Consider the following 27,833-nt stretch of genomic DNA (forward strand, 5'->3'; position numbering starts at 1 on the left):
TTTCCCACTTCCACAAAGGAGTGAACAAGCTGGGGCATTGTGGGAAATTAAAATAGTGGCAGAACCCAGCCATCTAGTACTGCTGCTGCCCACCGCATGGTAAGCCTGCCAGGACCCATTGACAGGCAAGAGGGTTTCATGAACAGAGGACACCTGGCCCACGGCCCCCTCACCCCTGGAGCCAGCACTGACTGTACAAATAGTAGCTGGAGAAGGATCTTAGTTGCAAAACGTTTTTTGCAATCCGTCTGTCTCAAGAGACAATGGAGTGTGCCTCTGGGGGTGAAGTCCAGCTGCCACATTACCAGCAGCAAAGTGACCTCCCCAGCATAAACAGTGAGCAGGCTGGTCTATAATTTCTCCCTATGGCACATTGTTGTTGATGATGTTGTTGTTTTCCCCTATGGCACACTGATGTTGTTGTTGTTGATTTGAATGGGGTGCCCCCTCCCTTCCAGGGAGCATTCATTTGCTCCTGTGGTCAATCTAGTACAGTCTATTTTATGGCTTCAGAATTCTACCATCTCATTTTCCCACTTGACTGTGGTAGTTTCAGACCTGCATTTGCATTCATGTCTCCGATTTGTATTTTGTTCTGAGGGTTATGCTTTTTTTGTTGGGGGGGTGAATTAACAGGATTTGTCCCTGGAATAGACCCTGATGTTGGGAAAGATTGAGGGCACAAGGAGAAGGGGATGACAGAGGATGAGATGGTTGGACAGTGTTCTCGAAGCTACTAACATGAGTCTGGCCAAACTGCGGGAGGCAGTGGAAGACAGGAGTGCCTGGCGTGCTCTGGTCCATGGGGTCACAAAGAGTCGGACACAACTAAACGTCTAAACAATAACAACAAATATATGATTTAATCATCCAAACCCCTAAACAGTTTACATAATATTGTTGTAAGCTGCCTCAGGCCTTGAAGCAGAGGAATGGGAATAAATGTTTTAATGCAATGCAATGCAATGCAGTACTGTACTGTACTATACAGTACAAGACAACACAAAACACAACATTACAATAATGAAGTAGCTTTAGCTGAAGCTGTTGCTTGCATTACTGGACTTTCTGAAAGTAATACAGGTAATGTCATAAGCTATGCCTACTTGCTTGGGGGAAAGGCCATTGAATTCAGTACAACTTATGTTCAAATAAACATGGATAGGACTGGGATCTTAATTTACTAATTCCATCTAATAGATAGTTTGTCTGTTTTTGTCTTTTTAGGAAAAAGTGCTGTAAGGGTTATAAGTTTGTTCTTGGACAATGCATTCCTGAAGGTACGTTCTTAAATGATTATTACTTTCCAACACTTATCACTACAGTGTTTCTGTCTTCCTGTACTATAATAAATATGGGCTCAAATATTTGTTTCTCTACATGCTTACCTGGGAGTAAGTCTCACCGAACTCAGTGCGACTACCAAGTATACATACATTGGGTTGGGTGGTTAGTGAGTATAGACCAGGGATAACCAATGAGGTGTCCTCCAGACTACAGCTCCAGGTGTGGAGGTGGTAGGGCTGATAGGACGTCACTTTTGGGTGCTGCTGCTGCCTGAGACAGTGCCCTCCCACCCCCAATGGCTGTGTCTGGATACCTGCTTCCTACTCATGCCTTAGATCAGTCTCTGCTATCCAGAGAGCCGGTGTGGTATAGTGGTTAAGAGCGGTAGCCTCGTGATCTGGTGAACCGGGTTCGCTTCCCCGCTCCTCCACCTGCAGCTGCTGGGTGAACTTGGGCTAGTCACACTTCTTTGAAGTCTCTCAGGCCCACTCACCTCACAGAGTGTTTGTTGTGGGGGAGGAAGGGAAAGGAGAATGTTAGCCGCTTTGAGACTCCTTCGGGTAGTGATAAAGCGGGATATCAAATCCAAACTCCTCCTCCTCCTCCTCCTCTTCCTCTTCCTCTTCTTCTTCTTCTTCCGTTGTTCAGTACCTTGCAGCTGCACCGCCTTGACAAAAAAGAACTTGGCTTTTTAAAACACCCTCCCTGTTTTCTATTATTTATTGTATTATTACCCTGCCCATCCTCTCCAAGGATCTCACCTCCCTGTTTTATTCTCATAACATCCCTTGGAGGCAAATTAGTGACTGGCCCAAGATGGCTAAGCATGGATTTGTATCTGGGTTTTACCCTAATATTTTTGTGCATCACAACAATTGGCTCTAGCAGACATAATGTGCCACCCAAATGCCGTCTTCCCCTCCTCTCTGGCTCTGCGCTTCACCTCTCCCCTGGGCCCACCCCTTGGAGTATGTCAATCAAGTATGTGGTTTTAAAAGGAACGGGAGTGTTAATTTTGCACCACCTTTTAAAATACTGCATAGATGAGCTCAGCTGGCAGTTTATCATTTATTAAAGTTTTACACTTACTGTGTGTTATTTGGAACAGTAGTGTTTTATGGGCTGTGTGCTCTCTGCTTTGGCAATCAAGGGCTGATCTTGTACCATTATGAACATTAGGCTGCCAAGACAGATGCACATGCTCAGCTCAACGCACTCTTTTGCCTCTTGCAGTCAACAAAAGGGATTCACCTTGGCTTTATCAGGTTGATTTATTATTGGCAGATGTGCTGCTGCTTTAGCAGCTCAGAGTCCCGGAAATCTTGGCAGCCAGACACAGAGCTGATAAAGCACTGGGGCAAAACCAAACTATGAATAAAAATCTTAGCAGGTGAGCAAACTCGACCTATCTTGGCTCAATGCTGAGAAAACACTTGGAATCGTTTGTTCTGCAAAATCGAGCTCCAAATGGGATAGGAGCATTCTGACAACTGAGATGCATTTTGAGTCCATCATGGCTGCACATTGTGTCCAGCTTCAATTCATGGTGCTGGTGTTAACCTTTAGAAACCTTAAAAGCTTGGGACCTGTGTATCTCAAGGACCACCTTCTTCTGTATGTGCCTCCTTGCATACTCTGATTGTCTCCAAACTCCTTCTTAGGATCCTGTAACACCACAAGGCACACTTGGTGGTGTCCAGGGACAGGGTCTTTTCTACAGTGGCACCTGCTGCATGTAACACTTTAGCAAACATACAGCATCAGGCCCCATCACTGTACTGCTTTTGACGGCTAGTGGAGACATGGCTGTTCATTGCTTAAAGGGGCCTTAGGCTTAATATTTCCTTTTCTTCTAACATTCTGAAGTTTTAATTCTGATAGCTGTTTTGCCATTGTTACTGTGGCCTCGGGTTTTATGCTAATATTTTGATTTACGGTGTAAACTGTGAATTGTTCTGTATTTTATAACTGTTGCCTTTTTTATTAAAAAAAAATCACCTTGAGTTTCTTCTGAAAAATAGGTGGGATAGAAGTTGTTGTTCTCATTTAGCAATGAGAAGCCTGAGCTGCAGTGGAGCTCCGTTGCATCATACACAGTCAGCACAATTGCAGTAAGCTTGGAACTGTAAGCCTCGAAGCCGATTCTGGATGTGTGAAGCAAAATAAACATTTGGTGCTGTAGCTCACAGGGTGATTGTTTACATTTTCTCTCCCTCTTAAATGGAGATTAGTTCCATGCGAGAGAGAAATGTCACACTTGAAATGCCAGTCATGGGTGGATGCAGCTGCCAATGCCTGCAAGCTGGTATATTACTTTTCCAGTCTAGCCCAATGAAAGGAGGATGCAAAGACCCTCTTCCCTTGGAGAAACACCCCCATTGGCTGAATACGTATAGTGGAGGCCATAGAAAACAGCACAGCAACACCATATCTCCTCCTAGCTGCCCTGTAGTATCACACAAACCATAGCATGATTGTGCCCTATGATTCCTTGTCACCACTAGCAACAGCCAAGGAATTGGAGGTGAGGCAGGGAAACTTGCAGAACATTAAGCATCTTCAGGCAGTCTTCCTGAATGGGGCAAGTGGGAATGCATCCCACTTGGCTACCCCCTCACTGGTATCTGCACCACCCACAACACCTCCCCTATATCAGTTCCACCCAGGACCTTCATGTGGGTCTGAAAAGGGAATTTCCATGGGCTTGGAATACTGTCCTCAGTCAGGAACCCTGCATGGTTAAGGGGTGGCCCATCAAGTCCAGCATTTTGTTCGCACAGCGGCCAACCGAAAGCAGGACCTGAATGCAACAGCACTCTGCTCATCTGTGACTGCCTCTGACAGTGCATCCCTGCAGAGCCACTGCCTCCTTAAATCTACTCTCAAAACCCCAAAGAGCTGTTGCCAGTCAATGTAGAAAATATTGAGCCAGATGGACCATTAGTTTGGCAGGCTATAAAGCACCTTCCTATGTGCCAACAGTCTCCCCTCTTTCAGCTGATCCTTCCTATCTCCAGTTGCATCTTTGTTGTTGTTTAGTCGTGTCCGACTCTTCGTGACCCCATGGACCAGAGCACGCCAGGCACTCCTGTCTTCCACTGCCTCCCACAGTTTGGTCAAACTCATGTTGGTAGCTTTGAGAACACTGCCCAACCATCTCGTCCGCTGTCGTCCCCTTCTCCTTGTGCCCTCCATCTTTCCCAACATCAGGGTCTTTTCCAGGGAGTCTTCTCTTCTCATGAGGTGGCCAAAGTATTAGAGCCTCAGCTTCAGGATCTGTCCTTCCAGTGAGCACTCAGGGCTGATTTCTTTATGAATGGATAGGTTTAATCTTCTTGCAGTCCATGGGACTCTCAAGAGTCTCCTCCAGCACCATAATTCAAAAGCATCAATTCTTCAGCGATCAGCCTTCTTTATGGTCCAGCTCTCACTTCCATACATCACTACTGGGGAAACCATAGCTTTAACTATACGGACCTTTGTCGGCAAGGTGATGTCTCTGCTTTTTAAGATGCTGTCTAGGTTTGTCATTGTTTTTCTCCCAAGAAGCAGGCGTCTTTTAATTTCGTGTCTGCTGTCACCATCTGCAGTGATCATGGAGCCCAAGAAAGTAAAATCTCTCACTGCCTCCATTTCTTCCCCTTCTATTTAACAGGAGGTGATTGTCCTTGTATCCTGTAAACCACTAAATTTGGTTCTGGAGGTGTGGAGGTGTACAGTGCATTCACTAAACTGCGTGCAGCTTCTCCACAGCCCAACAATTACAACCATCTACGGTTCTTAGCTTAGTATATTTCTTTTAACCAACTTCTATTCGCAGAGAATTTTCTTGAGAGTTCCCCCCCCCAAAAAAAAATATCCTGAAGGTGATGGAAGAAAAACAACAACATTATGTAATTACATTCATCTTCTTTTTCTTCCAGGGGTATCTGTTTCGTTTCCTGTTCTTTTTTCACACATAGCAATCCAGTGTAAATAAAAATTTGAGGTCTACGTTTTCTTGATTAGTAACGGGAGTACAACTACATTGGTAACAGAAGGACAAACACTAATTTCCCAAATTACTTTTGCAGTGTTGTACAGCTGCTAATAACAAGCACATTTTTCTCTCGTTAGATTATGACGTCTGCGCAGAAGCTCCTTGTGAACAACAGTGCACAGACAACTTTGGACGAGTCTTATGCACATGCTACCCTGGTTATCGGTATGACCGCGAAAGGCACAAGAACAGAGAGAAACCCTATTGCTTAGGTGAGTGGAAAAGATTGCACCTGAAATTAATTCAAGGTTACTTGCCATAAATTCAAAGATATGGATTTGTATGCACTTCCAAAATTTGGTTAATTCAGATTATTATTATTATTTGATACATTTTTCATTTGCGTTTCTGATACATTTCAAAATGTAAACAAAAATAATGTGAAAAGAAAAGAATCTCTGGAATAATAAAAAGTAACAATTTTGAAATAACAAAAACAACAACCAGAAAACATTCCTTAACTGACTTCACATTCTCTCCTTCCATGGTTCCTTTTATCTCTTCTTTTCCTCACGTTTTCTTGGTTCATGCTGTCTATCGCAACTCCTTATATAAACTCTAGTTATTTCTTACACTGCTGAGAATCTTACCATCCTGCTAGGTTGATTGTCTGCTTATCATACTTTTTCATATATTCAATAAAGAATATCCTTTCCTCCTATATCTTTTATCATTTTTATTCCTTATTCTAGTGGTTATTCCTGCTAGGTCTTCATATGCTAACAGTTTAATACACCATTCTTCTTTTATTGATACCTTATCTGTTTTCCATTTTTGAACTAATAACACACATGCAGCAGTTGTTGCATATAGGAACAAAATTCTCTCTTTTTTTGGTAACTTCTGTTGTTATTAACCCCACAAAAATCTTCTGGATTTTTAGAAAAGGATTTTTAACACATTTTTAAATTTCATTATAGATCATTTCCCAATAGTTTTTAATTATGCTGCACGACCACCACATGTGATGAAAAGTTCCCTCTGCTACCTTGCATTTTCAACAATTGCCCTCTGTTGATTTTGGCATTTTTGCTAGTCTATTTTACCCTGGATCCAAATAACTCCTTTTCAAACTGTGAATTTTGTTCCGCAAATCCATATTTTTTTAATCTAACTTAAATGTTGCATTCAAGTGATGGTAACTTAACCAATCTGTCACTTGATCTTTTATCTCTCCATACTCTTTCAATTTATATCCCAAACCAGTGACAATTAGCAAGTCTCTATATGTACTCCAATTTTTCTGTATATTATTATTTTTCCTTCCAAGGGCTTTTGTTGGTGACAGCCACATTGGTGTTTTCCTTTCTAATAAGTTTTTGTATTTCCCCCATATCCTATACAGGTTTTTCCTAATCAAGTAGTTTGAGAAACTCTCATATATCTTGGCCTTCCCATACCACAGGGATGCACGCTACCCAAATTTTAGGTCATGCCCTTCCAAGTCCAATAGGTATCTGTTCTTTAGTAAAATCCATTCTTTCAACCAACATAAACATGATGCGCCAAAATATAATTGTACATCAAGCGGGGCAAAACCACCTCTCTCTTTAGTGTCAATCATCATTTTAGGTTTTATCCTGGGTTTTCTCCCTTGCTAAATAAACTTAGATAGATCTTTTTGCCATTCCTTAAAATTTCAGTTGTCATTAACTATAGGTACAGTCTGAAATACGAATAGCATCTTTGGGAGTATATTCATTTTTATGACCGAAATTTTACCCAGCAATGACAATTGCATTCTACTCCAAATTTGCAGATCTTTTTGGATTTCTTTCCAAACCTTTACGTAGTTAATTCAGATTAATTCAGATGCTGCCTCCACCAACATGGCCAACAGTAAGGGATGATGGAAGTTCAGAGTCCAGCATTGATCTGGAGGACCATATGTTCTCCATCCCTGATCTAGAGGGCCACAGGTTCTTGTCTAACCGGGCTGTCACTATCTCTCTGCAACTTAGAGGTATTTCTCATCACCTGCTGTCTGAACCTTTGAACTGCAGATGATGGGGGTTGAGAGTCTGGAATCTGCTGAATGCAACACATAGTTCCACTGAGCAGTAGTCCCTCACTAATCGAGTGCAATTAATGTAACAGTTTTAGGAAACCTTTATTTCTTATTTCCCTTCCTTTTTTAACCCACTGCGGCATCCATCCCCTTTCAGATATCGATGAGTGTGCCACAAGCAGCGAGCCTCTCTGCCCCCACATCTGTGTCAATACCCTTGGCAGCTATCGGTGTGAATGTAATGAGGGGTACATACGTGAAGATGATGGGAAAACATGCACCAAAGGAGAGAAAGGTATTACATTGCTGTTTCTTAAATTATTTTGGTCCAAAGGGATCCACTGTGCACTGATAAAATCAGTGAAAAGCTCCAAGTCTAAAGACCTTTGCTCAGAAGGAGGTGCTATTAAAATTGCATATTTTTGCCTCCAGATCAGTTGATTCAGAGCTCTTGCTATTATGTTCTGAGCTGGTTGTTCCAGCTCAGACCACATAGCTCTCAGCCATTCCTGGTGAAGCTGAGTTCCCAGAATGCATTGCTCTTCTGCATATGAAGCTGAAGTCACAGACAAGCTGAACTTCTGCTTTGTGAAGTCAGCTGAAGCTATCTATGCCCCTGGTGTGTCGGCTGTCATGACTGAAAATGTGGTCCTCTCTTGGCTGACTTCGGTTTCCCTTCCCCAGTAAGAAAACGAGACTAGCTAAACCTTGTTCTTGTCCAGCAAGTCATAAAAAAGCAGAGAATCAGTTCCTTACAGACATTTTGAGGGTAGAGGATTCCCATAACATTTGATGTCTAAGATCCCAAAAGTATTCTTCTTGAGCCTCCTTTTTTTAATTCAGCTTTGCAAAACCGAGTGGCCAGGTGACAGAGTTTCTGTGCCTTTAATAGCTATGCAGAAGAAATATTTTAAGCAGGTATAATTCCAGTCCACCATACATGTTTACAGGATTTTCTCCCTCTGACTCTTAAGTCTACTGTTTGAAACAATCTGCTTAGGAATGCCATCTTGTGGCAGATAGAAGTTCATGCGCCATTGCCAGCCTACAAAAAAACCATTTGCATTGCAATAACCTTTCCAAAATAGCTGGCTTAAATTGCAGTGGAATTTAGGTCTTCAAGGCAGATCATCTGATAAATCCTTTCTTACAATGTTAATAATATACTGATTTTTTTTAATTAAAAAACAACAACACAACACTGGTATCTCACCCAATCTCCAAAGATAACACACAGGATGGAGAAAATGAATTAGTGTGTGTTTATTTTACAGCGCCAGAGAGATGAAAGCTGTCTGTTGCCCTTAGCCGTCTGTGAATTTGAGCTGCAGGTTTGAATATGGGGAGGGGCACCAAAGAAATGGACCATCTTTGTGACATGAAGATCCTATTGCATATTGTAGAGAGGGCACGGCATAGCCACATAATCAAATGAAAACCAATGGTAGATAATACAAGACAGATGATAACATAAGCTTTGTGGGGTGGGGGGAATGCATGCAGGCACTCAACATGGAAATAATAATAATAATAATAATAATAATAATAATAATAATAATAATAATTTATTTGTACCCTGCCCATCTGGCTGGGCTTCCCCAGCCACTCTGGGCGGCTTCCAACAAAGATTAAAAATACATTATCATGTCACACATTAAAAACTTCCCTGAAGTAGTTGTTTATGGGTGGGCGCCACTACCGAGAAGGCCCTCTGCCTGGATCCCTGTAGCTTTGCTTCTCGCAGTGAGGGAACCCCCAGAAGGCCCTCGGCGCTGGACCTCAGTGTCCGGGCAGAATGATGCGATGGGGGTGGAGACGCTCCTTCAGGTATACTGGGCCGAGGCCGTTTAGGGCTTTAAAGGTCAGCACCAACACTTTGAATTGTGCTCGGAAACGTACAGGAAACAATGGGTAGAATTCAACATTGTGCTCTTTGCATTGTTTCATCTGCTCAAGCGTTTCCATTTGCCAGTTGAATAGGTCTCCCCACTCCCCCACCACCACGTGCTGTTTTGGGGGTTCTCCTGACCCCTCAGTGGCCCATTGTGGGGGTATGAGAAGCCCATGGGAGCACAAAATCATCACTGTGCAAATGGATGTCCTTGAGCAGGGGTTCTGCTGATAGGGCTGGCTAGGTGAATCCCACCTGAAATCTTCAAGTAAATGTACTGCCCCATCAAACAGTACAGTGGTACCTCAGGTTACATACGCTTCGGCTTACATACGCTTCAGGTTACAGACTCCGCTAATCCAGAAATAATGTTTCAGGTTAAGAACTTTGCTTCAGGATGAGAACAGAAATCGTGCTCCAGTGGCGCAGCGGGAGGCCCCATTAGCTAAAGTGGTGCTTCAGGTTAAGAACTGTTTCAGGTTAAGAATGGACCTCCGGAACGAATTATGTACTTAACCTGAGGTACCACTGTATTATCTTAGGAACTGCTGCTGCTGGGCTCGTTTTCTTATTGTCTAACTTCAGACAAGAAAGGACCACGTTTTCAGTAATGATAGCACACACACACAAAGCGCTTAGGTAGCTTCAGCTGACTTCACAAAGGAAGAATAGTTCAGCTTATCTGTGACATCAGCTTCATACGCGGAAGAGAAATGCATTCTGGGAGTCCAGTTTCACTGTCACTGAGGTGGCAAATAATTCAGAAGCCTCTCAGTCCTTCACACTTCTTCTGTAGAGTTTGGTACAGAACTTTGAGAGCCTCGGCTTTCATTTTCATTAAAACAGAGTTTCCAGTACTCAACACTATGGAAGAAAGCATAGGAGCATTGACTTATTTCAGCCCCTCTCTGTCTGGAAAAACAATTCAACTTTTGGGGGAGCAGAGTTTGCATTTGCATTACATCTGTTGTATGCTGAAGTTCAGTCCTTGTGCAGGAGACGGAAGAGCTTAGCAGGTGTGAAAAAGATGTGGTTTTGTACGACTAGGCCCTCATTAGTTCCTGCCCATCTTTCCTACATGGCTGGGGGAGAGGGGTCAGGCTCCACTTCTCCTGTGACTGTGTGACCCTTACTGGGTTCAGTGGTTTCACAGAACCATTGAATTTCCAGTTGAAGGGTCATCTAGTCCAACTCCTTGCAATTCAGGAATCCTTCCCACAACCTCTGAGTACAAGAAGCAAATGTTCATTGGACCATGTTCTTGCTGGCTACAGTGTCCTACTTGCTAAGAGCAGGAAGTAAGCCTCTCCCTCAAGCTTTTATAGGGATCAGGAAATGCCACTTGATTTGCTCTGGTGCTGCTGCAAGTAGTCTCCATTGGCAGATGAAGTGCCTCTCCCTTACTCTTAACTCCTTTGCCAAAGAGATGTGTTGTGGAAGATAAACCGATCCCTGTACCTGCAACCCGCCAGGTCACCCATTGCAAGCTTTAGCCTTTGCTGCCGGGAACCAAGTGAAAACAGCCCTAAACATTTTGCTACTGGCCAGGAAGCTACAACTGCTTTATGGCCTCTGCCCTCCTTTATCTGATTCTCACCTTTTTGCAGACCGCATCCTTGGGTTATGACCTCAGCTGCTGCCAGTGTAAGTTGTGGGGCTTAACTGATGCCTTTGTACGGTTCTGGTGAATGTCACAGGCTGCCGTGCCCTAAATTTCCAGCAGCTCCTGCGTGTTATTACTTCTGCGCAAGCAGCACAGGGGGATGCAAGTTAGTTCTGGGCCTCAGACCCTGGCAAGTGATTTCAATGTAGCCTCTATAAACAACACACAGTGGGTGTGGAACTTGCAGCTTGTTGGGGGGGGGGGGCAAACTATTGAGAAAGCCTCATAGAATCAGGTGGATGTGATCATCCCTGTTGAATGCAGGACCTGCATAGAATCATAGAGTTGGAAGGGACCCTGCGGATCATGTAGTCCAACCCTCTGCAGTGCAGGAATATGCAGCAGCCCCATACGGGGATCAAACCTGCAACCTTGGATGTTATCACCATGCTCTAACCAGCTGAGCTATCCTGGCTGAACAGTTCAGGATGCAAATATGTAGCATCCCGGAAGTTCGACTTCCAAAACGTTCAGAAACCAAAGCGCGGCTTCCAATTGGCTGCAGGAAGCTCCTGCAGCCAATCAGAAGCCCACTTAGACATTCAGCTTCCAAAAGAATGTTCAAAAACCGGAACACTCACTTCCAGGTTTCGATCATTCGGGAGCCAAGGTGTCTGAGATCCAAGGTACGACTGTACCTCTAACAAATTTACCTCTAGCCTCAACCTGTTTGTTGCCGATAATTGTGTGTCGAGACCCCGAAACCAACCCCTCGTTGATGACACAAGGAGACAGATATTAGGTTAATGTTATTGGGCAAATTTAGGCCACAACTTTATTGGTTACAGAATATAAGCGGTATTGGCTTAGGCATTGGAATTGACCCGACTATATCTGACTCCTGCCCGTCACGCAGGGAGTCCTCCACTCTTGCCTCAATTTACTTCTAGCCTCAACCTGATTGGTGCCGATAATAAGAATTAATGAGTACATTCAGTGCTTTTCTGGGGGTACTCATGGGTACTCAGCACCAGCACCATTTTTTCCAGAAGAAAAGCACTGAGTATATTGTGCCTTTCCTAAAGATTTAAAGCTCTCTAAAGAGCGTCTTATTCTGATACTTCTTGCGTTCTCTTGTTATTCTCTGCGTTTCAGTGGCTCCAGCAATGTACCAGTAGATATTTCAGAGTTACTTTTTATTGTGATTGTGGCTCTGACCCTTTCTGCCATTAAGCGTTCCATTGCGCAGCAAACATAATCAGTGGTGATAAAGGCCGGCTTTGTGCAAATTGCAAGCAAAAGGTCTCGCTGCATGAGATATTGGCACAATTTACAGCATACAAAAATTGGCCCTTGAAGGGGGATTATAAATCACTGTGGGTCCTGTACAGTAAAGACTCAGATAAAAGTAGAGAGGTAAACACTCTCCCCCTGCCCCAGATATAAAAAGAGTTTTACAAAAGGGCATTAAGACCTGCTAACTGGAAACAGCTGCTGCTAAGACTGTTTGCAGCGAGCTTAGGCTGGATCTGTGCAGCCTTTCATGGTGATTCACAACTGGGAAAGGTTGTTAATACCAAGGGCACCCCTTCCTCTCACGGCATGGCCAGGAAGGAAAACTTCAAAGGCTCATCACCCCAGCACAGCTTTCTTTGGCATTTCTCTCCCCTGCTTTGTTTTCTTCCCTCTTGGGGGGAAAATGCATTGGAATATTTGCTCTCTCTCTCTCTCTCTCTCTTTTCCCCTTTTTGCAGGGTTTTCTGAGAAGGCTGATAACGTGGTGAAACCAGGGGCCTGCTGTGCCTCTTGCAAAGAGTTCTATCAAATCAAGCAGACAGTGTTGCAACTGAAACAAAAGGTACAAGAGTCAGTGGCGGAGGCGTGGGGTTCGGTCCAGCCCGGGTGTCATCACTGAGGGGCGGTGACAAAATGACAAAAATATGACTTTGTAAATTTTTTATATAAAAAAAATGGGCTCGCGAAACTTTTTAGTTTAGTCAACAAACGTAACGAAACGCAGCTGGCACTGGGCGCCACACCATGGGGGCTGGCACTTACCACAGCGTGCCTGAGCCACGCGTCTCTCCTGGGAGTGACATGGTGGCTTGGCTGCCTAAAACAGCAGCGTGGGACTTGCGTCTGCCCTCCGCTTCTCCCTCAGCTGCCCTACAGCTGAGGGGCAGGCGGTGGATAGGATCCATACAGCGGCCCCCGCCCCCATGGCCGGCTCACCCCGCCCCTGGCTGCAGGACCAGGCACCTGAGCGACAAGCTACGCCGCTGACATGAGTTGAGAAGAAAGACATAATGGGCTTGGCCAGAATGAAGTTTCTAAATAAGATATTTCATAGGTTTGCTGCAGAACAATAAACCCAGATATAGAAATTCAGCAAGTGAATTTGTCTTCTAGGGAAGCGGTGCAATCTTGTTCCTTGGAGGCTTAAAAAAACCACAGTAACATAGGGATGTTTTCATAAAAGATAGTTCAGAAGAATAATCTTAATTTAGAGCAATGAGTGGCCAGTTTTACAAGAGTCAGTTTAATCGCATTTTTGTATTTACCATATTTTGGGGGTACATTAATAGAATCCCACATAATGAAGTTGAACTGTAAATAGTTTTCACACACTATTTTCTGATACAGGAGAGGTTAAATCCTCAAAGGAAAGAGCATGGATGCTATGTTTTCTATATGACAATCAGTTCTAGATTATTTTATGGGCAATTATTCATTTCAAAGCTATATAATGTGACAGATTGCCGGGGGGCGGTATCTATTTTTCTCCCAACGCAAGGTAATTATCTTTTTTATAAAATAAAATTAAAATCTGAGACACATGTGAAACTGAGACACATGTGAAAACTTGAGTTTTGTGAAGGTTGTCATGTGTGTTTCGCATGGGATTGTTTGGGAAAATATATTAGGTGTGGTGGATCTTGCTATTCAGCTAGAGGACAGAAGAAAAAGAGTCCTTTTCCAGGGTTTTGTTATTTTGTTTTAATATAAGACTACGAAGCCAATTTTATTCTGTAAAACCTTCAAAAGAAGAATCCGCAAGGGAACCGTATTGTGTTTTATCTCATGCAAGAGAAACTCACCCTGGCCAATATCATCAGGAATCTGATAGCATGATGTGAGGCTAAGCTTGAAGTGTGAATCTTCCAACTCTAGGCTTGGAATCTTGGAGGGTGGGGCAAAAGGCAGCTGAAATTTGGAGTGATTTCAAGCGGGGTGGGATTCCTAATATGTTTTGGGGGCTTTTCGGGTGGCAGTAGATGTTCTGGGGTGTTCTAGGTGTTCCAGAAGCCACCATTTCCCTACCCCCAAGAGGATGCACCAGAATGACACTACAGTGCTGGGTTTAGAGCAGTATGGGGAGATAAGAAAGAGCTTGCAGTGAATGGTGTGTGCAGAGTGCAAATGGGGCTGCAAAATAATAGTGAAGTATTGGAGCTCAGCTGCTGCCTGATGGACATGACAGTTCTGGAGTTCTCAGAAGCTTACTGTATATGTATGCATTTATTTGCTAAATTTATATCCCACCTTTCCTCCCAAAGGAGCCCAGAATAGCTCCTTTTTAGCAGTTCGTTGGATAGAATATCAACAGTGGTAAGCAAATTTCCCTGGAACACAGCTTGCTTATAATCACCAATCTCTCCCTTCAGTATGGAGTGCTTGGTCCTGTTCTCAGCTCACATTATATCAGAAGAAATTCCGAAACACCTGGAGAATAGCTACTGTGAAGCAAGCCCTAAATCAGGCATAGGCAAACTCGGCCCTCCAGATGTTCTGGGACTACAACTTCCATCATCCCTAGCTAACAGGACCAGTGGTCAGGGATGATGGGAATTGTAGTCCCAAAACATCTGGAGGGCCGAGTTTGCCTATTCTTGCCCTAAATGGTGCCACAGGATTCTCTGCAGCACTCAGGGATTCTATGCAGATATAATGGAAATAATTCCTCAGAGATACATTTAAAAACAAAAAAAACCTTCTTCCCCATCATCCCCCTCGACAGAGTTGCAAAACTAGTCGGAGAGAGGGAGAACCCTTTGCCAAAAGAAATAAATAGCAGGCAATCCAGGCATGCAAGCATTCCCATGTGTGGAATAGCTCTCATTGCATATGTTGCTTGCGCAGATACATGTAAGTATGCATTTAATTAGAAATAAGTGTTAGCCTGGACCCAGGCGATCCATCGCCAAGCCAACTGAGCAATGGTTTCCGCACGGAACTTCTTCAAAAGTACATGTAATGCAGGCCATGGTGGGGGTTAGGTCTCATTTCCGTGACTATTGTCCCTTTTGAAAATATTGTAGGGAGGTATTCTGTTTCCTTGTGAAGAAAGATTCATGCATGAAGAGAGACTTGGGAGTGAGATCATTTTCAAGAGCGATTCCAAGCCTGAATCAAGAAAGTGGAATGGAATAGAAATTAGATCAGTGCATGCTCGTGTCTGGCTAAGATAATAATATTCATCATCAAAGCACAGGGCAGATGCTTCTGACCCTGATATAGTGAAGAGAGAGTAGACAGGAGTGGCTGGTTTAGCATACATTGCATGAGCTTCAGGGCCATGTTGAATTTGCAGGTTGGCATCTGTTGCCCCTACATGTCCTTTGTGAAAGTGCCTGTCTTATCTGTTTGAGATAAATGAACGAGTTGGCAACAAAACTAAAATTGCACATGTGTACACTCAGCAAGGGAAGAAAATGTTCTCATCCTGTAAGTATTCTGAGCCCTTGGAAGAGAAAACACCATAGCTCAGTGCTTTGAATGCGGAAGATTCCAGGTTCAGTCTCTGGCACCTCTGTTTGGTCTAATCCAAAAGATTGTTCGTTATTCCCATCGTCCTTGATCGTTGGCCACAGGGGCTGCATTGGCTGAGGATAATGGGTAAACGGACCCCTGACCACTAGGTCCAATCATGACCAACTCTGGGGTTGCGGCGCTCATCTCACTTTATTGGCCGAGGGAGCCGGCGTACAGCTTCCGGGTCATGTGGCCAGCATGACTAAGCCGCTTCTGGCGAACCAGAGCAGCGCACGGAAATGCCGTTTACCTTCCCGCCAGAGCGATACCTATTTATCTACTTGCACTTTGACGTGCTTTCGAACTGCTAGGTTGGCAGGAGCAGGGACCGAGCTCACCTCGTTGCGGGGATTCGAACCCCCAACCTTCTGATCGGCAAGTCCTAGGCTCTGTGGTTTAACCACAGTGCCACCTGCGTCCCTTGAGGACAATGGAGGCTGGAATAAAAAGAATTCTGGGTGGCTGCAGGTTTCAGGCCCCTGGTTTAAGCAATCTGCTGTAACAAGGTTGAATAAGAGCTCTGCTGAAGACTTTGGGGATGGGGGCTAAAAGTCAGAGCAGACAGTAATTACTACTAAAACTACTACTATTCAACCGAAATTTGAATCCAGGAATAAGTCTAGAATCTGTCCCTGTGAAAAACTAAGGGGTGAATTTTCACTTTAGTTTTTATGCTTGCCTATGTTTAATCAAAATACATTATCTCTTTATCCATAGTGCTCAAATGTCTCTTTAAGAACTCTGAAGCAGCAGCCAGAGATTTAATTTTTAAAAAATAAACTTACATGTACTATACACACACCATACACCATTAATATTTGGTGAGAAGGGTATATATATATATATATATATTTGCTTTCGTAGATTTTCACGGGTACAGGAATGCAGGTTTTGGTGTCCTCGGGTGTCTTCCCGTGTAAAAGTTGGGGTGTCTAGGCGACGTTTCGACGAGGTCTCACTCGTCATCTTCAGGCTGGTGCTTTCGGCTTCTTGTTACTGGAACAGAAGTAACAAGAAGCCGAAAGCACCAGCCTGAAGATGACGAGTGAGACCTCGTCGAAACGTCGCCTAGACACCCCAACTTTTACACGGGAAGACACCCGAGGACACCAAAACCTACATATATATATATATATATATAGTGTTGCAGCCTATGTACCCAGGTACAAAAGGTAAAGCTATTAATTCCAGACTATTGTCTAAACAAAATAAAAAAAATTCCTTCCAGTAACACCTTAGAGATCAACTAAGTTGGCTATTGGTATGAGCTTTCGTGTGCATGCACACTTTTTCAGATACACGCATGAAGTATTTGTTTCTACTATGGCAGACCATCACGGCTACCTACCTGTAACTAGACTATTGTCTACTTCTTCATGTTGGGTATTTTTTGCTTCCTTGAAGCTGCCCGTTCACAATAACTCTGAGAGGTAGAGAAGGTGGTGGAGAGAGAATAGGCAACAGCGCAAATCAAGCCCCTGATCCACCATGTCCAGAACTCTGCTGGGCTCCACTGACCTCTGCCATAAATCTACTTACAAGTAGGTAGCCGTGTTGGTCTGCCATAGTCAAAACAAAACAAAATGAATAAAATAAAATTAAAAAATTCCTTCCAGTAGCACCTTAGAGACCAACTAAGTTAGTTATTGCTATGAGCTTTCATGTGCATGCACACTTCTTCAGATACACATGCCATGAAGGAAGCTCAACCACAGAGAAGCTCTGTCAGAGAGAAGTGCCCCAGTACACCTTCCCAAGTGGCAGGAAGGAGATGGCACCAGTATCTGCCCACAGAAAGTTCTTAAGAAGAATGGTTTGGAGCAGAGAGGCTCCTGTGCCTACCATGCTGCTATCACATGATGCCAGTAGACCTGATCTGGGCCTCTTTTCTGTTCCATCCTAGGAACTGGCTCAGAAAAGGGGCATTTTTCCTGACCCAACCTTCCTCTACGACAGATGCAAGTTCCAAGTCTGTAGATGCAGCGCCAGCTACGCCACTACATCCAACCCCTGGCGGCCAGGGGTTAGGATTCTGCCTTGAGTTACCCATCAAATAGCAGTGAGCTTCCCAGTCCAAGTGTAGCACCATGGCTCTTTCAGAGGATAGACTGATGGAATTAGTAGCTGGGTCATGAATTGCGGATTTCATTTTGTGCTGCCTTTCAAGTCATACACAACAAAAACTCAACTAGGTGCCACTGAATATGCTGCGTAGCTAATGGTTTATGGTGCTTTCTTTCTTGCAGGTTGCTTTGTTGCCAAATAATGCTGCTGACCTTAGCAAACCAATCACAGGAGAAAAAGTACTTGCATCCAATACATTAATACCAGGTCCTCCTGGACAGCCAGGTGATCAGGGTCCTCCAGGTAAAGCAATAAAGTAGTTAAACTAATTTTCATGTTTATCATACAAGGAGCTTAGAGTAAGAACAACCATGTATCAACACACACACACACACACACACATATATATGGTATATACGTATACACACATACAACCACACACAGTGTTAGAGCCTCAAAGCATGCCTTGTTCCATCTGGTTTATCCCATCCCAGGAGCTGTCCAAGGTGCTGCAAGCTTGATTCTTCCACACCTCCTCTCCTAACTGAAAATATTCGATTTCCAAGCCATCTATTTGTTTAGTGATTAGTGAATCTCTGGACTGGGAATTGAGAAAGGTTTCTCAACTTTCCTTGCCAAGCTCAACCTGTCAGATCTCACTCTTTGTGCTCTTTATATGCAGGAGACAGAGAGAGCTACAGTATTTATTCCATTTATTGCATTTCTATCCCACCTTCCTTGCAAGCTGGGAATCAAGGCAGCTTGCGACATTTTAAAAACATCATTGTGAAATACAAAGTAATAAAAACACATTCAGAACCAGCATTAAAGTAATGCTGTGCAATAAAGCGCAATATCATTAGAGTCAGCGTGGTAGAGTGGTTAGAGTGCCGGACTGGGACCTGGGACCTTGGGCCAATCACTCTCTCCCAGTCTAGCCTACCTCACAGGCTTGTTGTGGGGATTAAATGAGGGAGCAGAGAGAAACATATAAGCCTACTTGAGCTCCTTGGAGAAAATGCAATCAATCAATCAATCAGTAACGTGGTTGTTTTGTTTTGTTTATGTCATTGCATCATAATCTTTGAGCTGAATTGATCTTATTTTGGCCAAGATACAAGGCAGATGGTGCAAACCTCTGGTTAGTCTCCCAACAATTGAGATATAAGCTAAAGCAAGGGTGCTGCTTCTCCCCATTGAGAAGTGAGAGCCAGTGTGGTGTAGTGGTTAAGAGCAGTAGATTCATAATCTGGGGAACCGGGTTCGCTTCCCCGCTCCTCCACATGCAGCTGCTGGGTGACCTTGGGCCAGTCACACTTCTCTGAAGTCTCTCAGCCCCACTCACCTCACAGAGTGTTTCGTGTGGGGGAGGAAGAAGGGAAAGGAGAATGTTAGCTGCTTTGAGACTCCTTCGGGTAGTGATAAAGCGGGATATCAAATCCAAACTCCTCTTCTTCTTCTTCCCATTGTCCTAGGTCAGCCCCCATTCACCAGCCACATATATGAACCCACTGACAGCCTTAACCATCTCCCTTTTATTGCAGGTGCCACAGGTCCGCAAGGGAGCCCTGGATTTCCTGGATCTCCTGGCCCTCCGGGTCTGCCCGGCCCTAGAGGAGCAATGGGGCCTATGGGACCCTCTCCAGACCTGTCCCATATTAAACAGGGCAGAAGGGGCCCCGTGGTCAGTATTGCACCTCCGTTCCATAAATGCACGCAGCGTATTGGTTGTGTTATTGCATGTTCATAAGGACTGTGGTTTTGTTTTTCAGGGTCCTCCGGGAGCACCAGGAAGAGATGGAGCAAAGGTGAGCAAGCAATTCTTTCCCCTCTAGCATGTGTCTTATGAAATGTTGCTCCCAGTTCCCAACTAACTGGAAGGCAGCAGTAAAGCTGGCCTATCCCAAGAAACAACAAGCAGAGCCCCCTTGTGGCTGAGTAGTGTGAGTGCCTTGCAAGGGAGCTTCTGTATGAATTGGGCATACAACATGGCCTGCCTGCTAATATAGATTGTTTTCCTAATGTTGTTCCTTCCTAACCAGTTTGATGGTCATGTACAGGCTGAATCTCCACCTGATACCCCTGATATTTCCCAAGCTCAGGACAGCTGCAGACCCAAATCCTGATACAGTAATGGAGCCACAAATCCATCCTATTGAGTATTGCAGTTTATTTTTTATCACAAATTAGTGCCATATCTCCTTAGATATGTCTTGAAATTGAAGGTTCCATGCTATCATGATATTGTCCATCTGTTATATTAATTGGAAACATTTTTAGCCTACGTCTAGGGTGTAAATGAATCTACTGTTCATTTACTTTATAGTAAATTTGATTGGAACTATTCCCAATACAGATGGATTTGGCTTTTGGGGAGAAGTTGTTTCAGAGTTTTTCCCTGCTCTGGAATAATCATCAAAGCTTGGTTCTATTTGCTGATTTGAATACTTACAACAGATTAAAAATTTGTGATTGGAAATATGATACTTAACTTGAATGTAACAAATGGTAAATGAAATCAAGGCTTCACACTTAGTAGTGGGACTAGTGAAAGTCCCATTAAACTCAGTATGATGTTCAAACGCTTAACCTTTGCTTCAGGTGTAACTTTTCAGATCACTTAATGTGTGGTTTGAACGATTATTTAGACATTTGTTTATTGAATTTGTTTTCTGGCCTTCAACTCAAAGGTTTCCAGGTTGTTAGATAGCAATACAGTATATTAAAAATATACAAATCCATAGTAGAGGTGGTTGGGGGGGAAACCAATTTAAAATAAGTATCATAAATGAAATATCAAAGTATGAAAGAAACTACATTACAATCAGGGACGCAGGTGGTGCTGTGGGTTAAACCACAGAGCCTAGGACTTGCCGATCAGAAGGTCGGTGGTTCAAATCCCCACGATGGGGTGAGCTCCCGTTGCTCGGTCCCTGCTCCTCCCAACCTAGCAGTTCGAAAGCATGTCAAAGAGCAAGTAGATAAATAGGTACCGCTTCGGCGGGAAGGTAAACGGCGTTTCCGTGTGCTGCTCTGGTTCACCAGAAGCGGCTTAGTAATGCTGGCTACATGACCCGGAAGCTGTACACCGGCTCCCTCGGCCAATAAAGCGAGATGAGCGCCGCAACCCCAGAGTCAGCCACAAATGGACCTAATGGTCAGGGGTCCCTTTACCTTTACATTACAGTCAAGCAGCAACCCACTTCTCAAACAGTTTCATATGCTTGAGAAAACAAATGCATCTTGATTGACACCTAAATCAATCTGTTCTAATGCTACCATCCTTTATAGACTAGCCTATATACACACTGAATTCAATGAGACCAGCTTTTGAGTAGACGTGCACAGGATAACACAATAAGTGATTTTGCATGGTGAAAGTGAGATGAGGTCTCTACAGAGTCGAAGGGACATTTTGATGCAGGTTGCTTTCGAAGGATGGAGTAGGTCTTCAAGTTATGGTTCCATTTTAATCAATGAAAATGATGTTTGTTACAGGGTGACAGAGGGGCACCAGGAGAAAAAGGAGCACCGGTAAGTATCCTATCCAGTTGCAATGCAATGTTATTTATTTATCCAATTCCAAATGTTTATTTACATACTACCGGTTGGACTAAACGACCCTCTAACTCTACAATTCTATGCTACAACATAAAGAGGGGGTATCCAACTAAATGGTTGCACTAGCATAAACCCGTTGAGCTACACAACATAACTTCCCCTCCGTCTCCTCGCTCTGCGTTGCCCCCCATGTGCTTCTAAATCTGTTGCAGGATTGCTCCCAACCCCCCCCCTTCCCCCAGATCAAATTTAGGAGGTGCACGGGGAGAGGAAAGGCAAAGTTCCATTGCACAGCCCAAAGTGCTTGTGCTAGCATAACTGTTTAGCTGGATACCACCCATAACAGCATGAAATGAAGGGCTGCTTCATATATTTCTTTTTCCTATAACACTGTTAAATATACTAATATTAACAGCTACAGTGACCAAGATCTGCACCTCATGATTGCCCCATCCACACAAATGCACTGGGCATGGGAATGCTGAAAAACTGACCCCTGCCTTCCAGGGCTGCTGATAATTGTATGGGTGGAATAGTCTCTCCCATACCTGTATCCCTTTGTCCCTCCAACTGCAATCAGTTAGAACAGTCTTCATTTATGCCATGGAACTGCTCTGAAGCACACATGGGGGTCCAGACTGAAGACATTGTTTAATGGTTAGCAGTATGAAGGTGTGAGCATCTGTCTGTTTTTCAGTCCCAATAAGTGCCTTCTGTGCTCTTCCCTTTAAACAATTGTTGACGTTTCTTTTAATGAAATAAGTGGTGAAGACATGAATGTCTCGTATCAGACACTCTCAGTTCCTATATAAAGCCAACTCTGTGCCCACAATAGTGAGGGTAACAGAATCTTACACACTGAAGCATTTCTCATTTCTTATTTGAAATTTCCATTCGGAAAAGATTCAAGTACAGATTGTTTTTTCCAGACTTCAATTTTCATTGGTTTCCTTGCCTCTGTTTTGATAATCTATCCAAAACTGGTGCTGTGATGTACTGTAAGTCATTAGGAACCTGAGGGACTAGTAACTTAATTGTAACACCTGTAATATTTCCAGGGGCCACCAGGTTCTTTTGACTTCCTGTTGCTAATGATGGCCGACATCAGAAACGACATCGCTGAGCTGCAAGAGCGGGTGTTTGGCCACAGGACTCATTCATCGACTGAAGAGTTTCCATTACCTCAGGAATTTACAAACTATCAGGACATAGTGGATCTGGGATCCGGAGAAGATTACAAACAAAGGACTGCGTCAAAAGACTCCCGAACATACAGAGAAGGCAATCATTAAAACGAGCTTGTGACCTGGAAAGAGTAAAACTTTGCAGGGCAGTGGTCCACAAGTCATTTAAGCCAGCGTACTTGCACATATTCCAGTTTAGCCCCATGGAAATGGGCCCATGTACACGATTCACTGAAGTTACCATCTTCCCTTACTTTAGCACTGCAGGCAGGACCAAATTAAGAGCCAGCTAGGTGATCAGCACTCAGTGAGAATTATCCATTGTTGGAATGTGCAGATGGAGAACTGCATATGAAAAACCAAGACCTGGTTGTAGGTAGAAGACGTATGTGTTAGAAAGGAACAATCCTTTCTACACGTTTCCTTGAGATGCTATCTTTGGTCTGCATGGAGTTGTATGTTTCTAAGATAAGGAGCGTTCAAATCTTTGAACTTCTGGTTGCTGCCTGAAGTGCTACAGCTCAGCAGTTTATGATGGCTATATATTACCTTCCATATCAGAAGAAGCGTGCTTCAGAATAGCTATTGGTGCAGAACACAAGTGGAACAGCACCATAACATTCATGCCCTGCTTGTGAGCATCCCAGACGCATCTGGTCAGCCACTATTTGGAAGGGAATGCTGTCCTAAATAGACCTTTGCTCTGATCCAGCTGCTCTCTTAGCTTGTTAACAACAGTTGCATCCCATGAGTCTGCTTATAGTGTAACTCGACTCTCAAGAGCAAGGGGCATCAAGAATTTGGCTGTCACCCAGGATTCCCATATCATACTCTGCTCACATCTAGAGGAAGGATTGTGCAAATATAGCTATGAACATCCACCTGCACTGCCTTCCTCCTGTTCCTTTTTTCTTTTAGCAGGCTGAACAGGATACTGGTTGACCATGATTATATGCATATATCTTCAATTTTTCTACATCTCAGAACACATTTCATTCTCCTTTGTCTTCCAGTAGGGGAGCAGCTGCTGTATCTGTGACTTTAAATTGTAGGCAGTTTTAAAGGAGCTCAGTTGAAGGAGCAAGTTGGGTGTACTCCACCTGTTGAGACACTCCCAAATAATTATGCCGTGCTGTTGGCCTCCATTTCCTTGCCACCCAACTCCCTGATGCTGCATAAGGATGCTGGTGGGAGTTGAAGGTGAGGACATGTACAACGTGGAGTTGTAAATAATTGTTTGCCTTCTCACCTTCACCATGACACTCCCTTCCTCTCGTTCCACCAAGGATACAGGGTGTGCAAGGCAAGGAATGGGACTTTCTGCATTCACGCAATGGCCTAACATTAGCATAAGGGAGGAAATTTTACATCTGCAATGAGTGCTCAAAAGTAGGCAAGGGTCTTCAAGTGCATTAGGTAATTTTCTACAACCGAGTGACCTGTAAGCTACCTTGGGTACTAGTTCTGTGGCTTAAATGATTTGTGGACTGCACTGTTAAAAAGAGTTGTACAATATTTTAAAAATGCACTGATAATGTATAAAGTTTTATATGTTTTATTGTCCAAAGTTTCTCAGTTCCCTTTTTTACAGAGACGTTTACTGGTAGTAACACAATCCAGCTGTATTATTTGCTAGCCCAAGAACTAGCCCCAAACTGTCTAAACATGGACTCGATAATAGATTCTGCTTTGGAGCAAAAATAAAAATCCTAACGCATTGGTAATTCCAAGTGCAGTGGCATAATTTGCAGTCAGAGGTAGCTACAAATGCGTGACGTTTCCATTTTCTTAGCAAAACAGTGAAGTTTGGGAAAGTGGCCAAGTGTCAGTGTTATTAGCCAGTTCATAAATTGTACTTTCCAGCCACAAGGCAATGACCTTGAATGATCCCCATTTTAGGTGCAATATAAAATTGCCTGTTATCAGACTTCTAATACATGTATCTTTGGTAAAATACAAACAGTCATGTAGTCAGTTCTTGTTCCATATTCCCCTGGCTGCAACTTATACACAATGCCAATTTAGTGCTGATGGGGGATGAGATTATGGCTGGTCCATGTTCGAAAAAGAATATACTGAATATATCCCCTACTTAAATCTAAGTCCTGATTTGAGAGCTGCAGTGCTCAAGGGCTTTCACATAGTGGTACTTCAGAAAATCTCATGAATCTAGTTCAGTTCGCTTGATGGCTTTTTTTCTTAAAAGCATGTGCAATGGGCCAGTTAAATTGGCTCCTTGGGTTTTTAGTAAGGGGTGGTGGAGAATTAAGGCATGAAAGCAGAATAGCAAGAAGAGGCAGTGTGGGCATGATCCAGCAGACCTTAAGTCCCATTGCTTTCAGTGGGAGTGAGCCAAGTGCCAGCTTTGACTGACTCACGCCCATTCTTATTTTACGAAAAGAAAAGTATAATCAAACCATTCACAACGTTTAGTGTAATGAGAATATTCTGTGTTGTCAAAAGATGGTTTAGTTTTGCTTTTTAAAGGCTTGATGTGTCCTCAGAAAAAAATACTAGTTCCCTAGAACGTGTTTTTAAATGGCCACAATTCCAAAGATTCTATATACTGCTGATTAAGCATCATTATTAAAAGTAGTTCCATTGATTTCAGTAGAAAGGCGGCTTGATCCTGTGCATTTTTACATAGCAGCAAGAGCCACTGAGTTCAAGGGGACTTGCTCTTAGCTAAAAGTACATAGGATTTGCACATATGCCAGCTTAGACCCTTGGTGTGTATCCTTCTGCAGTAGTTAGCGGTAACCAAAAATTAGCTGAGATGCAGGCATTGAAAAGTTTTTGCTAAAGATTTCCCAACTGGCATGAACAAATACGCAGAAGAAAGGAAGAAATAATATTCTTTAACCTTTGAGTAATCCCTCGAGATCTCAACGCAATCCCTGTCCGAGACTGTCTGTAACTGTGCAGACAGTTCACCAGGAATTTCCCCCATGCATGCCTCACAGTAATGAGTGGATCTGGGGCAAACTCATTCTCAGTAGATTTGTGGCCAATCTCTCTTTGAGATCATATTTCACAGTAAACGAGCGGAAGCAACTGGAGGTTAACAACGTGACCCATAATTTTATTACTTTCCTCCCTTTTTTGTAATAATAAAAGACACAGAGCTTTGTCCCTTTGTACACATTTAGAAAGCTATGCAACACACAATTATTTATGATGATTATATGAAGTACAAGAGAGTATAAAAAGTGACTGTGATTATGCAATGTATTTGCAATTAAAGAAGGATATTTTTTCTTATTTCGGTATTGACTCCCTTGTATCTTTTCCAACTTCTTTTTGAAATGGTGTCTATTAAAAGAGGCCAGCAAAGACAAACACTGCACATTGCTGGAGGGCAGTGAGTGTGACAGGCTGACATATATAAGCTATTTTTCTCAAGCAGGTGCTACAGCTTTTACTGGCTGACTATACAAAGTGAGAGGGGGGATATCCTTCAACTGTTAGCGCAGTTGGCTCTGGCTGCCTTCAGGAGCTGCTCACTGCTTGCTGCTGTGGTGCAGGAAAAATGGCAGGCGCCACACCAGCCAGAGCCAACTGCACTACCAGACTGGCCCCTCCTGGGCAACGGCCACCCGCCTGTGACTCCCGAGCCTCCCCTGATCTATCAAAACAAAGAGGGAAGGAGATTGGGGAAGGCTTGGGAGTCATGGGCAGGCAGCGGGCTGTTGCCCAGTTTTTTTAAAAAAAAATAATACACATTTATGTTTCACAGGGTGCGAAAGAAGGGCTTTGCACCTTTATACAATATGCATGTGTGCTTGGGCCCAGGGGCTTTTGCCTCACCATCCCCACTACTGACACCCTGTTGCTTCTCAGCTTATAATAATAATAATAATAATAATAAAGTGTCCCCAGATTCATTGAAAAAAATCTGGTAACCATACTATAGATGAAATGCCAGGTTTACAAAGCGAGGGGTGGTCTTGGTTCTTGGAGATAACCGGTTGGTTCTGTGGGGAAATGCAAAGTTCACACCAGTGCCCCACAGCAAACTGGGTGGACCGGTCTGCAAGTTTCAGGCTCCATCAGGGGAGAATACAATGTGTTACGGCTTGCAGAGCTCAGGGAGGTGCACCTCCATCAAAAGTCCCTGGAAAAACAGAGGCTCTCTCTCCACTCGCGCCTGTCTTCCATAATGCTGAATGATGCATTAGCTCTATAATAGCAATCTCAATAGCTTGCACCTATCTGCACTCAGTTGCATGATCATTCACCAGTTTGGCTTGGGATGAGTAGGACTGGGCTCAGGGTGGGTTGATCTAAACCAAAGATGAAAATTTGCTAGGGGAGGAGCATTGGTTTGAATGAGCGGGGGGAGGGGGCCCTCCAGCCTAATTAGTCCAGGCACAGATCCCAATTTGGCCAATGAGGCTGTTCCCTTCCGTGCTCCACACCAGATGTTTGTGTGCATTTATTTATTATTACATTTATATCCCATTTTATCCTCACGCTCACAATGACCCTGAGGGGCAGTGACTGGCCCGAGGTCACCCTATGAGCGTCATGGCTGAGCGGGGATTTGAAGCATGGTATCCCAGATCCTAGGCCAACACTTAAACCACTACATTGCATGGGCACTTATACATGTACGGCAGAAGCAGACATGGCTAAAAGCCACCCCCATCGTTCTGCCCGGACACTGAGATCCAGCGCCGAGGGCCTTCTGGCAGTTCCCTCATTGCGAAAAGTGAGGTTACAGGGAACCAGGCAGAGGGCCTTCTCGGTAGTGGCGCCCGCCCTATGGAATGCCCTCCCATCAGATGTCAAGGAAATAAGCAGCTATCTTATTTTTAAAAGACATCTGAAGGCAGCCCTGTTTAGGGAAGTTTTTAATATTTAATGCTGTATTGTTTTTAACATTCGATTGGGAGCCGCCCAGAGTGGCTGGGGAAACTCAGCCAGATGGGCAGGGTATAAATAAATTATTATTATTATTATTATTATTATTATTATTATTATTATTATTATTAGCTTAAAAGTGAACTCCCAATTATTATTTTGCAAGTGGGGCAAAAGTTAACCCTACTGGCATCAACTGCACATGGGAGTTCCCCAATGGCAAGACCTAAGTGAAGCCAAAGCGGGGGGGGGGGGGTTGCTCCATTTTGAAACCAAACTGATTTTCCTCTCTGGAAGAAAGTTCTGCTTCAGGAGCAAGCTAGTTGACTCCGGGAGCTCTCCTTCAAAGGAGCTTGCTCTCTCTGTGTGTAGCTTAAAATGGAGCTCCCCCCCCCCCCCGCCATTGAGGGAACCTAATGTAATGCGTTTAGCAGTTGGCCAGAGTGACCTCTTCACATTAGAAGTGCTACATTAAAGAATAGTAGTCTTAGAGGGAAAGTGATCTTTGTATATGTCAAATC

The 27,833-nt window shown here is 43.7% G+C and overlaps 1 protein-coding gene across 2 annotated transcripts in view; it reads left to right on the forward strand.

The window, feature by feature from the left end:
• The window catches only part of CCBE1 (collagen and calcium binding EGF domains 1), a 140,568-nt gene extending 114,858 nt beyond the window's left edge, over positions 1 to 25,710 (forward strand). For both annotated transcript variants that reach the window (XM_083702867.1, XM_083702868.1), the window contains 9 exons: positions 1,228 to 1,280; positions 5,404 to 5,538; positions 7,492 to 7,629; positions 12,583 to 12,686; positions 17,887 to 18,007; positions 19,249 to 19,388; positions 19,477 to 19,512; positions 21,203 to 21,238; positions 22,324 to 25,710. In XM_083702867.1, the coding sequence (XP_083558993.1) occupies positions 1,228 to 1,280; positions 5,404 to 5,538; positions 7,492 to 7,629; positions 12,583 to 12,686; positions 17,887 to 18,007; positions 19,249 to 19,388; positions 19,477 to 19,512; positions 21,203 to 21,238; positions 22,324 to 22,557 (997 nt within the window). In that variant the 3' untranslated portion in view covers positions 22,558 to 25,710. The remainder of the gene's footprint in view (positions 1 to 1,227; positions 1,281 to 5,403; positions 5,539 to 7,491; positions 7,630 to 12,582; positions 12,687 to 17,886; positions 18,008 to 19,248; positions 19,389 to 19,476; positions 19,513 to 21,202; positions 21,239 to 22,323) is intronic.
• Positions 25,711 to 27,833: the final 2,123 nt, after the last annotated feature.

The sequence above is a fragment of the Podarcis gaigeae genome (assembly GCF_964106915.1).
Source record: "Podarcis gaigeae genome assembly, chromosome: 11".
Lineage (NCBI taxonomy): Eukaryota > Metazoa > Chordata > Lepidosauria > Squamata > Lacertidae > Podarcis > Podarcis gaigeae.